Genomic DNA, 15,321 nt, shown 5'->3' on the forward strand with positions numbered 1-15,321 from the left:
TTTGCATACTTGCGGGCAACTACACGATATGGCACAGCCTCCCACCTGCTTTCCAATTTTCCTTGAGGCTTCTTGACACGTACCAGCACCAGGTCACCTGGCTGCAATGGTGCCCTTTGCACCGGGGTCTTATCAGGATGAGAATTTTCTTGCAGACGCTGTCGCACCAATCGATGAACTGTCTCAAGTCTCTGCCGGTGTGCTCGCACCCAGGAGGCTGGATCTCTTGGAGGGAACCCATCCACATAATTTAACTGTAACTCTCCGACACTTCGCCCAGACCGTCCAAAGAGGAGAGTATAAGGAGAATACCCCGTTGTAGAATGGACCTGATTGTTATAGGCCCACACCATCTCAGACAAGAACTGAGGCCACTGTAACTTCTTGTCCTCCTCCAAAGTCCGCACCATCTGTAGCAGAGTTCTATTAAATCGTTCGCAGGCTCCGTTTCCTTGGGGATGGTATGGAGTCGTGTGCGACTTCTTTATCCCGTAGATACGTTGAACTTCTTTCATTACATGTCCCTCAAAGCAAGCCCCTTGGTCAGAGTGGATGCGTTGTGGACACCCGTACACTCGGATGAAATCTTGGCATAGGGCTCGAGCTGCTGACTCAGCGGTCTGGTCCTTGGTGGCGGTCACCACCGCAAATTTGGTGAAGTGGTCCACCATTACGAGGCAGTACTGGTGCCCACTGTTGGATGGGCCCACCATTAGGTAGTCTATCATGACGATCTCCAAAGGTTCCTGGGTCACTGTGGTTTGCAGGGGAGCTCTTTGTTCTATTGCCTTATGGATCTCACAAGTTCGACATCTATGACATACTTCTTCGACCATTTGACGGAGAGCTGGACAGTAAATCAGTCGCTGTAGCCAACGAAAGGTCTTCTCATGACCAAAATGTCCATTCTTATTATGAGCCTCAAGAGCCAATGATTGAGCCAGTTCACTAGGCACTACGATTTGGTAACAAATGTCGATTTCAGAAGGCAGATATACCTTTCGGCATAGCACTCCATTTTTCATCTCTAACTTTTCCCACTGACTCAGGACTAATAGCATTTCACGGGTCAGTCGTTCTCTTTCCTCTTTACAGGGCTTCTTGCCTTTCTCAACACACTTGATCATTTTCGCCAGCCCCTCATGGGCCTGCTGTATTTGCACCCATTCCTGTAGTGAGGGGCCAAAGAAAGGAGCCGTTTCGGTCCCTTCCACTGCACACTGCATAGCAGTGACCAAGGCTTGTGAAAATCTGCTGAAGTCAGGCATCTCCACATGCTCCAACTCATGATCCACGTCTCCGCTGGGGGCCTGGGTAGTTACCCTAGAAAGTCCATCGGCATTTTGGTTCTCTGTCTTGGACCGATACTTAATGCGGTAATTGAACTTAGACATTCGGGCTATCCACCTCTGCTCCAAAGCCCCGAGCTTGGCATTTTCCAGGTGAGCCAATGGGTTGTTGTCAGTCAGTACTAAGACTTCAGCTCCGGTCAAATACTCAGAAAATTTCTCAGTCATGGCCCATACCAGTGCCAACAGTTCTAACTTAAATGAACTATAATTGTCAGGGTTTCTCTCAGAATCTCGCAAGGATCGGCTGGCGTACGCTATGACACGCTCTTGGCCATCCTGGAACTGAGAGAGCACCGCTCCGAGACCATACAGGCTTGCATCGGTATATAGCTGGAAGGGCAAGTGGTAATCAGCATACGCCAAGATTGGGGCCGTTGTAAGAGCATCCTTCAATGCCTGGAAGGCGTGTTCCTGTTCAGGGCCCCATTTCACGGACCGGTTCTTCGGGCCCCCGGCGGTGCCTCGTAGAAGAGCATTAAGTGGCGCTGCTACTCTAGCAAAGTCCTTAATAAACCGTCGATAGTAGCCGGCTACTCCCAGGAACGCCCTCACTTCTCGCAGGGTAGTCGGTGTCGGCCAGTCTTGAACAGCCGCTATCTTGTCCCTTGACGGCCTCACCCCTTCTCCTGATACACAATGACCCAAGTAGTCAATTTCAGATTGAAACAACCAACATTTACTGGGTTTCAGTTTGAGCCCATGTTCCCGCAATCGTTGAAATACTTGTCCCAACTGGCGGAGATGGTCCTCAAAGGTTGCAGAGTACACTATAATGTCATCCAAGTAGATGAGAGTGAATTCAAAGTTGAAGTCACCAAGACATTTCTCCATCAATCGTTGAAACGTTCCAGGTGCATTTGTCAATCCAAAGGGCATCCGGTTAAATTCGTATAGTCCCATGGGCAAGATAAAGGCTGTCTTTTCCTTATCTTTCTCGGCCATTGGCACCTGCCAATACCCACTAGCCAGGTCTAATGAGGAGAAGTACCGGGCTCTTCCTAGTGCCGAAAGGGACTCCTCAATCCGAGGTAAGGGGTAGGAATCTCGTACGGTGCAGGTATTCAACTTTCGATAGTCTACACAAAACCGAATGGACCCATCTTTCTTCCTTACTAGTACCACTGGAGCTGCCCAGGGACTTTGGCTTTCTTGAATGATCCCACCCTGCAGCATCTGGGTCAACAGTTCTTTCACCTCCTGATACATCTGTGGAGGAATTTGTCGGTAGCGCTCTCTGATTGGAAGGGTGTCTCCTGTGGGAATCTCATGGTAGATCCCTGTTGTACATCCAAAATCTTCAGCATGACGTGCAAAGGTTGTGCGGTTTTCCCATAACAGTTCATCTACCTTCCGGATCTGTTCCAGAGAACACGAAGAAGTCTCTATCTTCATCTGTTCTCGAATTGCACCGCCATTCCATTTAGGGGTGGGGTTCTCGCCTTCCCCCATAGACACGGTTACGGCCCATTCACCTCGTTCAGCCGGCCTCAACTGCATCGGGGTCGCTTTCCTCACTTCCTCCGGAGTCACATAGAGGTTAGCCAGCAGCCTTCCTGGGGCTAGGTCTACACTCTGATCCTGAGTGTTCACACATCGGAGGGGTACTCTCCCATTGCGGACTACTACCAAGGAACGGGCTACTAGCGGATCAACACTTCTTCCGGCTGTCGGCAGTGGTTCTATCAACACAGCTATGCCCTCTAGTTTCCTACAGGTGCCTACAGGCATGGACACTATCATCTCCCGTCTGGGTGGCAACGTAACTTTTGTATGCAGAGGGACCGAAATTCGAGCAAGAGGACACTGTGCATCTGAACTTTTCTGTAAGCCACATGTTCGGACCAGCTGCTGGAAGGCCGTTTGAGTAGGCCGATGGCTAGTGGTTTCTCTCCAATAACCGTGACCTTTCTTTTCAAAGAGAATCTGATCCAATTCTTTTAACACATTCATCCCCAAGATGACAGGGACCTTTACTTCATGTGACTCCTGTACTACCACAATGCCTTTCTTACCTAGATCTTGGCCACATAATCTGACATTCATCCAGGCCACTCCCACCACCGGTACTGGTAACTGATTAGCTGCGACCACTCGTATGAATGTATGGGGATCATATTTCACATGTCGCTGAAAATACCGTTCGTAACAGTCTCTACTCAGGGTCGTTACTTGGGAACCCGTGTCAATCATCCCGGTAACCGGAATACCTTCCAATTCCATCTGTATGATGGGACTTGCAGCGATCAGATCCTCTTCAGGGCATTCTCCTCTCATAGTCTCCTCAGTTTCCCCTACTGCCCGCCCTACTGCAGCAGGGGATTTCAGTTTAACGGCGGTCTCTCATAAGCTTGTCGCTGCTCTGGACATCTAGCAGCAATGTGGCCCACGCGTCCACAATCCCAGCAGCGTATTTCCCGTCGCTCTGGCCATCGGTTTGGGCCCCTTCGGTAAGCCTCATCGTTCTCTCCTGAGAGTTGTACTACATTATTGGGACCCCTTCGGTAGGTCCTATCCTCATCCCTCTATCCTCATCCCTCCAGTAGGGTTGTGGGTGATTCTGACCTTCTTGGTGTGAACGGCCCACCCCTTCATCTCTAGTTTTCTGGAGGCCTGCAATTCTCATAGAATTCTCATTACAATTGGTTTGTAGGTGTTCCATTTGCTCTTGCAATTTCTGCATTACTGTAAGTATCTCTTTAACTGTCCCTTTTTCCACTGTTTCTGGGCCAGAGCTAGCCCCCTGCGACAATGTAACTCCAACTGCGGTCTGAGGCTTCTGAACCATACTATTGGCACGTGAGATGGCCTCCACCTGTACGTCATGAAATTTAGCATCAGTCTCCCGTCGTATAAAGTCCTGCATAGCAACAGTCAAACTGCCATCACGGATCCCCAGGACAAACTGGTCACGGAGTGTCCGATCAGGGTTACAGAAGGCTGGTGAGCCCCCTCTTTCCTTCCCTTGAATATCTCGGAGCAGTTCTTGTAGGGCATTTGCATACTGAGGGAGACTTTCATTCTCCTTTTGTACCCTCTGGAAGAACCGTGCCTGCAGGGACCCCAGCAATGCGGTTTCTCCATAAATAGTTTCTAGAATCTGGACAACTTGCTCAAATGTCTGTCTTTGTTCAAATGGCCGCAATATCACTGTAGTCTTAGCATCTCCTTGTAACGTCAATATGGCTAGCTCTACTAGTACTTCTGGTGCGGTCTGGTACATGCGCTGTACCATTCGTATCTGCTCTGCCCACACACTCACAGACATATTATTGCCATCAAACTTTGCTAACTGACTCATTACAGCCCCTGCTGGCATTCTTCCTCTAGCACCATCCCTCCTAACGGGTGCGTCGCCGTCCATTCTGGTAAGCGGATCCTGCCGACTACGCCAATTTGTGAACCGAGAGCAAGGCAGGTGGTATGACTCCGCAACCAGAAAAGAGTGCATACGCAGAAGTCAAGATTAAGAAAATTGCATTTACTATCAATTAATAAAAGCAGGTTAACAATAAAACAGTATGAACAATTCAAGTCAAATACTACAACAATTTCCACCTTTGCTGTGTCCGTGTTCGCGGTGCGGACACTAAGGAATAGCAGTCCCAGGAACTATCCCTAACTGACCCTAACTTTCAAGCGGGTGCGCACCCCCCTTATCCCAGTGGTCCAAGTGGACCTCTTACAGTTTGTGGAAGTGCACTGTGGGGCCCGATGTCGTCCTTTTCCTTTATAACCAGCGCAGGATCCGCAACAAAGAAGTCCTCCTCAGCAGGCCGGAAAACCAGATGGATATAATCCAGAATTTTACAGTGACTGTCCGGTACCTCGACAGCACTGTGAGTCTCTTTACTGTTTGGGGCAATCCACTCAGCCCAATGTCAGCTCCACAGGTTAGCTGCTGCACACAGTCCTTTTTAACTTGGCTTCACTAAATCCACGGTCTCTATACTCCATCCGTCTCTAGACTGAAGTTCACACAGCTTGGCTGCACAGGAACGTCCTTTAGTATCTCCACACACGTCTTACACAGCACAGAACTTGCTTTCTATCTAGTCAAGATGGCAGCCGTTATAGTTTCAGTCCCTCTTCCTCATTCTTCCTGCTCACACTGAGGCAGGCTGACATCATAAGGGGCGTGTCACTTCAACACTTAACTGCTGTTTTAAAGAGCCACTATGATATTAATACACTTTCTCTATGGCAAACTTCAATGCAAATTGGTCCTATGCTGCCATCTACTGACCAAACGAATACTACAGGCATTTACATTTATCTGTATTACTAGAATAGCATTATACATTATATACATTAAATTTTAACACAGTTTACCAGGATAATGAAACTTAGACACATTACATGACTGCTTCTTACACAGGAGAGCAGCAGTTCATGAATAACCATGACTCTTCCCATGTAGCCGTGACTCTTTTCCAGGCCCAGGCTGCGATCATTATAATGCTGGTCCTTGGCAACCACTTTTAGGTCATGAGTGACACTCTGAATAAGACGGAGCTGTGCTTTGACTACTACTATTTCATGTTGTATTTTGTATCTTGTTTATTTGTTAGAAGATACTAGAATCGCTGACAAATTTCTGACATACCAATATTAAGAATTAGCTTAGATGTAAACGACAAAACATTTCTCGCAGATTTCCAATGCTTCAAATCTCATGAAAGTGACTTTGAATTGAACTGAGAATTTTCATAGTAATAGTATGTAGAATAATATTTATTAATATGTTGAAGGTCATAAATCTGTGCACTAGCTAAGAAAATCTTTATTTTTGAGTTAGAATAAGTGGACAGAGAATAAACAGAACTACAGGTCTGGTCCAGGCATTGAAGGAGGACAGAAGATATTCTCTATTAAAAAAAATACTAAAGAACAGTTAGAAATGTGAAAATCACAGCTGCACTATAGAAACTTTTCTCTATAGTATTGCTAATGAATAATGATTATGTAATTGTGACACTGCTAATGGTCACCATGAATACCTGAGTGATGACCGTACATCAATAGTCAAACCTCACATGCCAACATGTCCACACACAGATATCACTGAAATCCCAAACCTAATAACACACTTTTCTTCAGCAGACTGTTCTCTGTAAGTCATCTGATGGATTCATCTGCGCTTTAGGCTGTGCTGGCAATGGGAAGACATATATTTCAATGTGTTTTTGTGTGAGTGAGTTCATTTGTAAAGCCTTCCAAACACAGTTCAGCGGTAAATAAGGAAGGCGTGGGGCTTGATTCAAGTCATCTGCCTTGATTAAGAAAGATAATAGTTGCAATGAATTTTTAAGTTTCAAAATATTCCGTTTCCCACAGCAGAAGGGATAATCACAAGCAACGTTTTCTTGGCCAATTTATGTATTTATTTGATCTGGAACTCACAATAACTTTGTGGTTTGTTTGTGAGGAAATTATAGGTCCAAGAAACTTGGAATGCAGATGATGACAAGCAAACAATTAACCATAAAAACTGATGTTTATTTCTGCATATAAACAGACTGTGTATCTATTGAATGGGGTTAGTTTACAGTCTGCAAGAGTTGCCATGATTCCGCTACACTGTCATGTATGCTGTAAAGGTTGTACTATGAGGGTATGTTCAGATGGAAGATTTTGTCTGCAACAAAATCCGCTGCGTGCCCCAAGGGAGTAACCGCTGTGCTGCTGTGGGTTTTTCTGTGGACCCACTTGAATGGAGCTAATCCATGAGTAGGTCCACACAGTTATCCATGCCAAGAATGGACCTGTACATTCTTTGCATGATCTTAAAAACTCCTCGGCTGCATGAACTGCAGCACGGCCTCCCAATGAAAACAATGGAAGGCAGTTTTAGCGCATATTTAGCCTTTTTTCCCTGCAAATCTGCGCTGAAACCCGTGTCCAAAATCCTCCGTCTGAACATACCCTCAATGTAAGGTAATGTGAAAAAGATATGCATTTCATTGGTTGAACTCTCATCTGATGGCAAGGCTTATGACTGTATAATATTCTGAGGTTTAAGCTTGAAGCAACTTTATCCTAGTCATGCTTGATGATCATTACTGCCACAGGGACTCCGAGTGCCACCATATGTGGGCAATATTCACCTTCAAGCAATGTTTCTAGGGGAGAACAGCTCTATTATGGAGTTTTTCGTTTTTTTAATTTATAATAATTATGTGTGCCTCTGTATGAAATTAAAGATACAGTGAGGCCCCAACCAAGTCTATGAATGTTGTAATAAGACAAAGTCAAGGAGGTCTTAAAGGGAACGTGTCAACAGAAAAATCACATTAAATCACGATTTTATGTTGGGCATATTTTTTTGAATTTTTAGTGATTTTTGCATTGTTACCATGTCCCTATCCATATTTAAAAGACAATCAAAATCCTGCAGTTTATGCGCTGACCACTAGGTCTAAAGTAAGTTAAGGTTTCCTGTCTTTTGAGTGTAACTATATGGACCACAGAAACAATGGACAGGAGGTGACTCCATTGACTTCTATGGAAGAGATACCTAGGCATGCTCTATGACCAGTGCAGAGGTCAGGCATGAGCTGATAAGCTGGGATATAACCTATTGTGAATGGTGGATGATGTGTTATCTATGTAGAGGTGTTACTTGTCATTGTAATTCTGCCTGTGGTGATAATGACAATAACTACTGAAAAGTTACCTGTACAGAACAGGAAATCATAACCTATTATTTGACCAAGTGGCCAGTGTAAAAATTGCAGGATTATGTATATTTAAAAAATATATATATAATAAAAAAAAGATAAGTTTACTTTAACTTAAAACCATGATTTAAACAATAGGTCTTCTTCTGATCACACATTTCTTCTAAGGAACTGGCACTTTTGTAGTTGCAGCCATTAAAAGACAGATTATAGGTTGCTGGTAACCTCACTAGCAGGAAAAGATGTTGGTATGAGTCCTGACATTCGTGGCATATTTTGTGGATGTGACAGATAATAGACTTTACACAGTTGATCGCTACATAAAAATGAAATGCACGTGGAAGGAAGTGATAACCATGCTACAGGTCACTACCAATTCACATGCCACATAAAAAAATAACAAAGACCTGGGGGAAATGTATCAAACCCCCTGCTCGTGAATGGTGGCACCAAAAGTCCTATTGTGTGTAACAATTTGAGACTTTTTGCCTGCTTATGCCATATTGACCTCCTATCTGAAAAGTGGGCGAGAGGCGGCCAAAACAATTTAACGAAAGGTGTGCCAGAAAACTGGTGTCAATTACAACTGAAATCTACGCCAGCTCCTAGCTGAAGTTGATTTCAGTTCCTGGTGCAGGGGAAAAATGATTAAAGGCATGTGCCTGTTAAATTACTAAGAGGCATGTGCCTTTTAATAAATTTAGAGCGTCTTACCCTAGTAGATTTTTTCTTACTACATCTGGTATAAGAAATGTCAGTCTTAATAAATGTGACATCAGTGGCATTATGCTCATTAGTCACATGGCCTATGTGAAACGTAGTCCCAATCAAGGGAATGGGCCTGGGCTGCAGTAACGAATGCAGCCACTATACAATGTATGGCGCTGTGCTTGGCATGCTGTGAGGAGGCAGCAGCTCCCTTTCAAACAGCTGATCAGTGCGGGTGCCAAGAGTCAGACCCCCCACTGATCTGATATCGATGACCCATCCTGATTATAGGTCTTCAGTATGGTACTCTACAGAAAAACTCTTTAAAAAATGAGTCTATTATTAAAAATGAGCAGAACATTTGACATTGCACATGACAAGCACATGATCTGCGGCCTGATTCTGGGGTCATGTGGCCTCTTTCACACTTGCGTTGTCCGGATCCGGCGTGTACTCCACTTGCCGGAATTACACGCCGGATCCGGAAAAGCGCAAGTGTACTGAAAGCATTTGAAGACGGATCCGTCTTCAAAATGCGTTCAGTGTTACTATGGCAGCCAGGACGCTATTAAAGTCCTGGTTGCCATAGTAGGAGCGGGGAGCGGGAGAGCGGTATACTTACAGTCCGCGCGGCTCCCGGGGCGCTCCAGAATGACGTCAGAGCGTCCCATGCGCATGGATGACGTACCATGCGATCACGTCATCCATGCGCGTGGGGCGCCCTGACGTCACTCTGGAGCGCCCCGGGAGCTGCACGGATGGTAAGTATACTGCTCTCCCGCTCCCCACTACACTTTACCATGGCTGCCAGAACTTTAGCGTCCCGGCAGCCATGGTAACCACTCTAAAAAAGCTAAACGTCGTATCCGGCAATGCGCCGAAACGACGTTTAGCTTAAGGCCGGATCCGGATCAATGCCTTTCAATGGGCATTCATTCCGGATCCGGCCTTGTGGCAAGTCTTCAGTTTTTTTGGCCGGAGCAAAAAGCGCAGCATGCTGCGGTATTTTCTCCGGCCAAAAAACGTTCCGTTCCGGTACTGAAGACATCCTGATGCATCCTGAACGGATTTCACTCCATTCAGAATGCATTAGGATAAAACTGATCAGGATTCTTCCGGCATAGAGCCCCGACGACGGAACTCTATGCCGGAAGACAATAACGCAGGTGTGAAAGAGCCCATGATGGAATGTTGGGCTGACAGCTACCTCCTGATGCCCCCATACACATGCAAGTTATTTATTATTTTTTTTAATCTAAGGCTTAGTTCCTCACATTTCCACACCAAAAACCTGGCGTACTAGATTTGATAAATGCCCCCCATAATATTTGGAAACAGAAGAAGGGCAATCCACAAGGCACTAATTACAATACGTATTCAAATTTCTCTCTGGCTCTTTACTAACTTTAGTAAAGTTGGTTGGTAAAATTTGTTAACTTTTACATCAAATAAAGTGGCATTTATTTTCTTTTGTTTCCTGTAAAAATAAAAGTTTATTTTTCTAGCATGGTACAAAAACAAAAGTGCATCCCAAAACCAATAACCAACAGGCTGAGAGCATTAATGTTATTTCACAGATATAAATCTATTTCTAAAATATTATGAAATGACATTTTGTTACATTCTGCAGTCCTGTAATTTTCACTGATATAAAAGGTCCCATGGAGGAAACTGCAGAAGTGGCATTCGCAACTCAGCTATCTAGATTAAAAAATAAGTCCATAAAGGAGATGTATTTCTATTGGATGACATTTCTAAAATAATGGATGATCCATTGCCAATTACGTGACCAGACATGTCAACTCACCCTCCTGCGTGCCCGGGGTGCTGCCTCTGGTGTATTTGGAGATGTGGATTCATTTGGCGTTTCTGAAGTGGAGCTAAGAGATGAATTACTACTGGAGAGCTCTTTATTCTGTCTTCTAGATCCAAATGGCAGGATGGACGTAACAAAGTCAGAGACCTCTTTCTGCTCATCTTTATGAGAATCTTGCTTTAGCTTTTGAGCCCTGTCGTTGGCGATAACTTGTGATAATGACATTCCAAATGCCTGTGGTAAGAATTCTAGAATAAAGGAAAAGAATAATCATTACCACACTGGATATCTGCTGCCATCTGCTATGCCTTTGTGGCATTTTAAAAGCTTTCCAACCCTAAATATTAAAGGGGTTTTCCAGGATTTTAATATTGATGACTTATCCTCAGGATAGGTCATCGATATCAGATTGGCGGGGGTCTGACACCTGGGACCCCTGCCGATCAGCTGTTTGAAGAGAAGGCTGTGCTCGTGCCAGCCTGCCTTCCCTTCATTGTTTACCTGCTCGCTGTCGACATTGCAGAGGTGAGCAGGTATAATTACAAGAAGCCTTCCCATGGGATGGTTCCTTCCTATACGAGTGTATAGAAGTGAATGGGACAGATTCTTGAACTTACAACTGCTCACTGCTGCAATGTCGACAGCGAGCAGGTGAACAATGAAGGGAAGGCAGCGCTGGAACCCCCTCCAATCTGATATCCTGAGGATGGGTCATCAATATTAAAATCCTGAAAAACCCCTTTAATCCATTAGCCATTTACTGACTCAAATATGTAATAATGTACATATTACTCCGTGAATATTTAGCATACACATAATACTGCATAATACAGAATATATTGAAGTGCATTTGAAGTGTTATTATAGAAACACTCAAATACACATTAGGGTCATCCAGTAGGTTTTTCGTGTGTGGAAAGAAATACACTGAGGATAAAAAGAGAAGATATAGACTACATGTACATGTTATCCATTTGTAATATTAAATCAGCCCAGTGCTGTAAAGCAGCAGTGCTAACCACTAAGTAAACATACATTTTCCAAATGCCTCAGAATTTCACATTATCATTTTGCTTATATAAGCAATGCAAACAGTTCTAAAAACAAATAAAACATAATTTAATATGAAATATGCCATATCTACAAAGGCCTTATGATGATAACTCCCTTAAGCAGTTCTGTGCAGTGTTGCAGACCAATGAATAGATAATCGGAAAATGCCATGATGAAGGGTTATTCAAAAAAGTAGAAAAATATATGTGAGATTACGCAAGTTACTGGAGAAAAAAAATGAAACAAATTCCAGGAAAAAGAAAGCTCTGAAGAATAGTTGAAATCTTGGAAACGCCTACATTTTACATTTAATTCTGAAACAGAATGTTACTATCCTTGATCTAGTGCAGAATGATTGTTGTATTGAATTGTATTATTGAATAAAAATGCAATTTGAAACAAACACCTTTGGTACAATGATGATATACAATTAAATCAATAAATTGAGAGACCAACACAAAGTAGCAAGTATGTGTGACCGGAAAAGAAAAGCATACCTGGTTTTCAAAATGTTTCTTAAATAAAAAGCCAGAGTGACCAATTGCCTTCAGAAGTCACCTAATTAGTAAATATATATCCACCTATATATAATTTAATCCCAGTATAACTACAACTGCTCTGCGAAGGCCTCAGAGGTTTGTTAGAGAACATTAGTGATCAAACAGCATAATAAAAAACAAGGAACAGGTCAGGGATAAAGTTATGAAAAGTGTAAAGCAGAGTTAGGTTATAAAAAAAATATACCAAGTTCTGATCATCTCACAGAGCACTGTTCAATCTATCATGGAAAATGGAAGGAGTAGGACACAACTGCAAACCAACAAAGACATGGTCGTCCACTTAAACTGACAGCCCAGGCAAGGAGAGCACTAATTAGAGAAGCAGCCAACAAGCCCATGGTCACTATAGAGGACCTGCAGAGATCCACAGCACAGGTGGCAGAATATGTCCACAGGACAACTATTAGTTGTGTACTCCACAAATCTGTTCTTTATGGAAGAGTGCAAAGAATAAAGCCATTTTTGAAAGCAAGCAATAAGGAGTCCCGTTTCCAGTTTGTCACAAGCCATGTAGGGGCGTAACTACCATAGTGGCAGACCAATGCAATTGCTATGGGGCCCAGGGCAAGAAGGAGCCCAGTCTTAGTTGGGATTATCTCTTCTACCGGAGGTGAAAACTTGGTCAGGACTCTACCATCTAAAGCAGGGATCAGCAACCTCCGGCACTCCAGATGTTCTGAAACTACAACTTCCAACATGCTCCATTCACTTTCGTAGGAGTTATACAAACAGCTGAGCATGTTTGCATGCTGGGCGTTGTAGTTTCACTGCTGCTGGAGTGCCGAAGGTTGCTGACCCCTGCTCTAAAGGAACAATTTTTAGCACATAAGGCAGGGTTGTTGAAAAGGGTTTAGGCAGAAACCCTTCTGTCCTGTGTGTGGGGTGGGGGGGGGGGAGGGGGGGGCTGGTTTGATCCTTGCTATGGGGCCCTTATTTCTCTATGTACGCATGTAGGGTACATAGCAAACATGTGAAAGAAGGTGCTCTGGTCAGATGAGACCAAAGTAGAACTTGGCCTTTTTATGGCAGAAAACTAACACTACACATCACCCTGAACACACCATAAAAGTGAAACATGGTGGAAGCAGCATCATGCTTTGGGGATGCTTTTCTTCAGCAGGGACAGGAAAGCTGGTCAGAGTTGGTGGGAAGATGAATGGCACTAAATACAAGGTAATCCTGGAGGAAAACCTGGTAGAGGCTGCAAAAGACTTGAGACTGTGTCGGAGGTTCACCTTCCAGCAGGACAACGACCCTAAACATACAGCCAGAGCTACAATGGAATGGTTTAGATTAGGGATGCTCAACCTGCGGCCTCTAGATGTGTAACGCTGGTAGATACCGTAGATACCCCAAAAGACTTGCAGCTTTAATTGCAGTGAAAGGTGGTCCTACAAAGTATTGACTAAGGGGGCTGAATACAAATGCACACCACACTTTTCAGATTTTTATTTATTGAAAATGTTTAAAACCATGTATAATTTTCTTTTCACATTACACATACCTGCTACTTTGTGTTGGTCTATCACATAAAATCCCAATAAAATGCATTTAAAGGTTATGTACACCTTTGGGGGAAGTTTCATTTTACTCATTTTGTGCTAAAAATATTTTTTTTTATTGGTCTTTATTACAAATATGGAACTTTATTTCTGTACAGAGCTGAGATGCTCTAATAAAGGGATCTGAATTTTCTCTCTGCTCCGTCAGACATTATAAACACTCATTATAGTTCAGTTCTTATCTTACTGATAAGAATGTGGCTTAAACACTGTTTATGACCTCCATTCCCCAAGCTCACTATCAATCTTCCATCTGACTGCCCCAGCACACCATCCCCTGCTGTCATCTATGCGGTACAACAGCCAGCCAACCCATGAGGTAGTGGAGTATGAAGCTGGCTGGCACAACAGGAAGCGTGAGAGGCGGGCCTTGGTGATGGGCCCTGTAGTGTATCAGCACTCAGCAAGCCGACCTGTGAGGCAGTGGAGTCTCATAGCTGGCTGGCACTGCGTCAGGGGTGGATTGGCCATAGACCTTACAGGGAAAACTCCCAGTAGGCCGATGCCCAGGGGGCCGCCTGGGCCCTCCTCATGGCCGGCCAGTAGAAGTTTTTGGGGATGTATTTTGTGCTGCTGGCAGTATTTTGTGATGGACTTTGGTATTTGCTCTGCTGTGGTGGTATAATTTGCCACAATATGGTATTGCTGGCCCCGCCTTCCATGAATTTGGACACAAATACAAAATGGGGCCACTCTTAGTATTTTTTCCAGGGCCACTTTAAGTTCCCAGTCCGCCCCTGCACTGTGGGAAGCATACATTTGGGTCTTGCAGACGCACCCTGTGTAGCATGTCTGAATTTTTTAAATATTAAAGGTGCAGTGCGCAACTCCATGCTTTACCTAGACTGGTCTAGGATACATCAATCTTCTCCAATGTGCACTAATGTGTGCAATGTTTTCTAGAAAAGCTGCTTTAACCCCTTAAAGGCTTACACCTTTGGGGCAATTTATTTTTTATTTTTTTGCATTCTACTCATTAGAAATCATTTATTCAATTGGTATCTGTTAAAAAATTTCAGCTGTTTCTTTTCTGAGACACAGAAAATCTGTTTTCTATCAATCTTGTCATCTGAGTGTAGCTCTTATCGCTGATCTCTTGAACTCAAATGCTTATAAAAGCTATATTCTTATCAGACTGATGTGAATATTGCCTAAATAAGTGTTTATGAGGTCAGGAGATCAGAGATAAATGCTACACATGAGATACACATGAGCTACGATTCAAAGAAAACAGACTATGACAGCTTGCAGACTGATTTTTAACCCCTGTAGCTCAGAAATGGCAGAAAATGTTCAATAAAGATACATTTAAAGAAGATTTTTAGCTGAAAATGAGTAAATGCAATTATAAAAAAATGTCCCCAAAGGTGTCCATAGCCATTATTAACTGCTGTATAGTGTTATATGACTGCAATTGAGGGGACTTCTTCTAATGCGCCGTCTTTTTATATACAGTAACTCACAAAAGTGAGTACATCCCTCACATTTTTTATTACATCTTTTCATCCCATATCTTTTCATGGGACATCACTGAAGATATGACACTTTAATACAATGTAAAGTAGTCAGTATACAGCTTATATAACAGTGTAA

General features: G+C 43.7%; 1 protein-coding gene across 4 annotated transcripts in view; it reads right to left on the reverse strand.

The window, feature by feature from the left end:
- ARHGAP6 (Rho GTPase activating protein 6) overlaps positions 1–15,321 on the reverse strand; it is a 633,174-nt gene that overhangs the window by 37,031 nt on the left and 580,822 nt on the right. For all 4 annotated transcript variants that reach the window (XM_044287027.1, XM_044287028.1, XM_044287030.1 and 1 more), the window contains exon 4: positions 10,545–10,801. In XM_044287027.1, the coding sequence (XP_044142962.1) occupies positions 10,545–10,801 (257 nt within the window). The remainder of the gene's footprint in view (positions 1–10,544; positions 10,802–15,321) is intronic.

This window comes from Bufo gargarizans, chromosome 3 (assembly GCF_014858855.1).
Source record: "Bufo gargarizans isolate SCDJY-AF-19 chromosome 3, ASM1485885v1, whole genome shotgun sequence".
In the NCBI taxonomy this organism is placed as follows: Eukaryota; Metazoa; Chordata; class Amphibia; order Anura; family Bufonidae; genus Bufo; species Bufo gargarizans.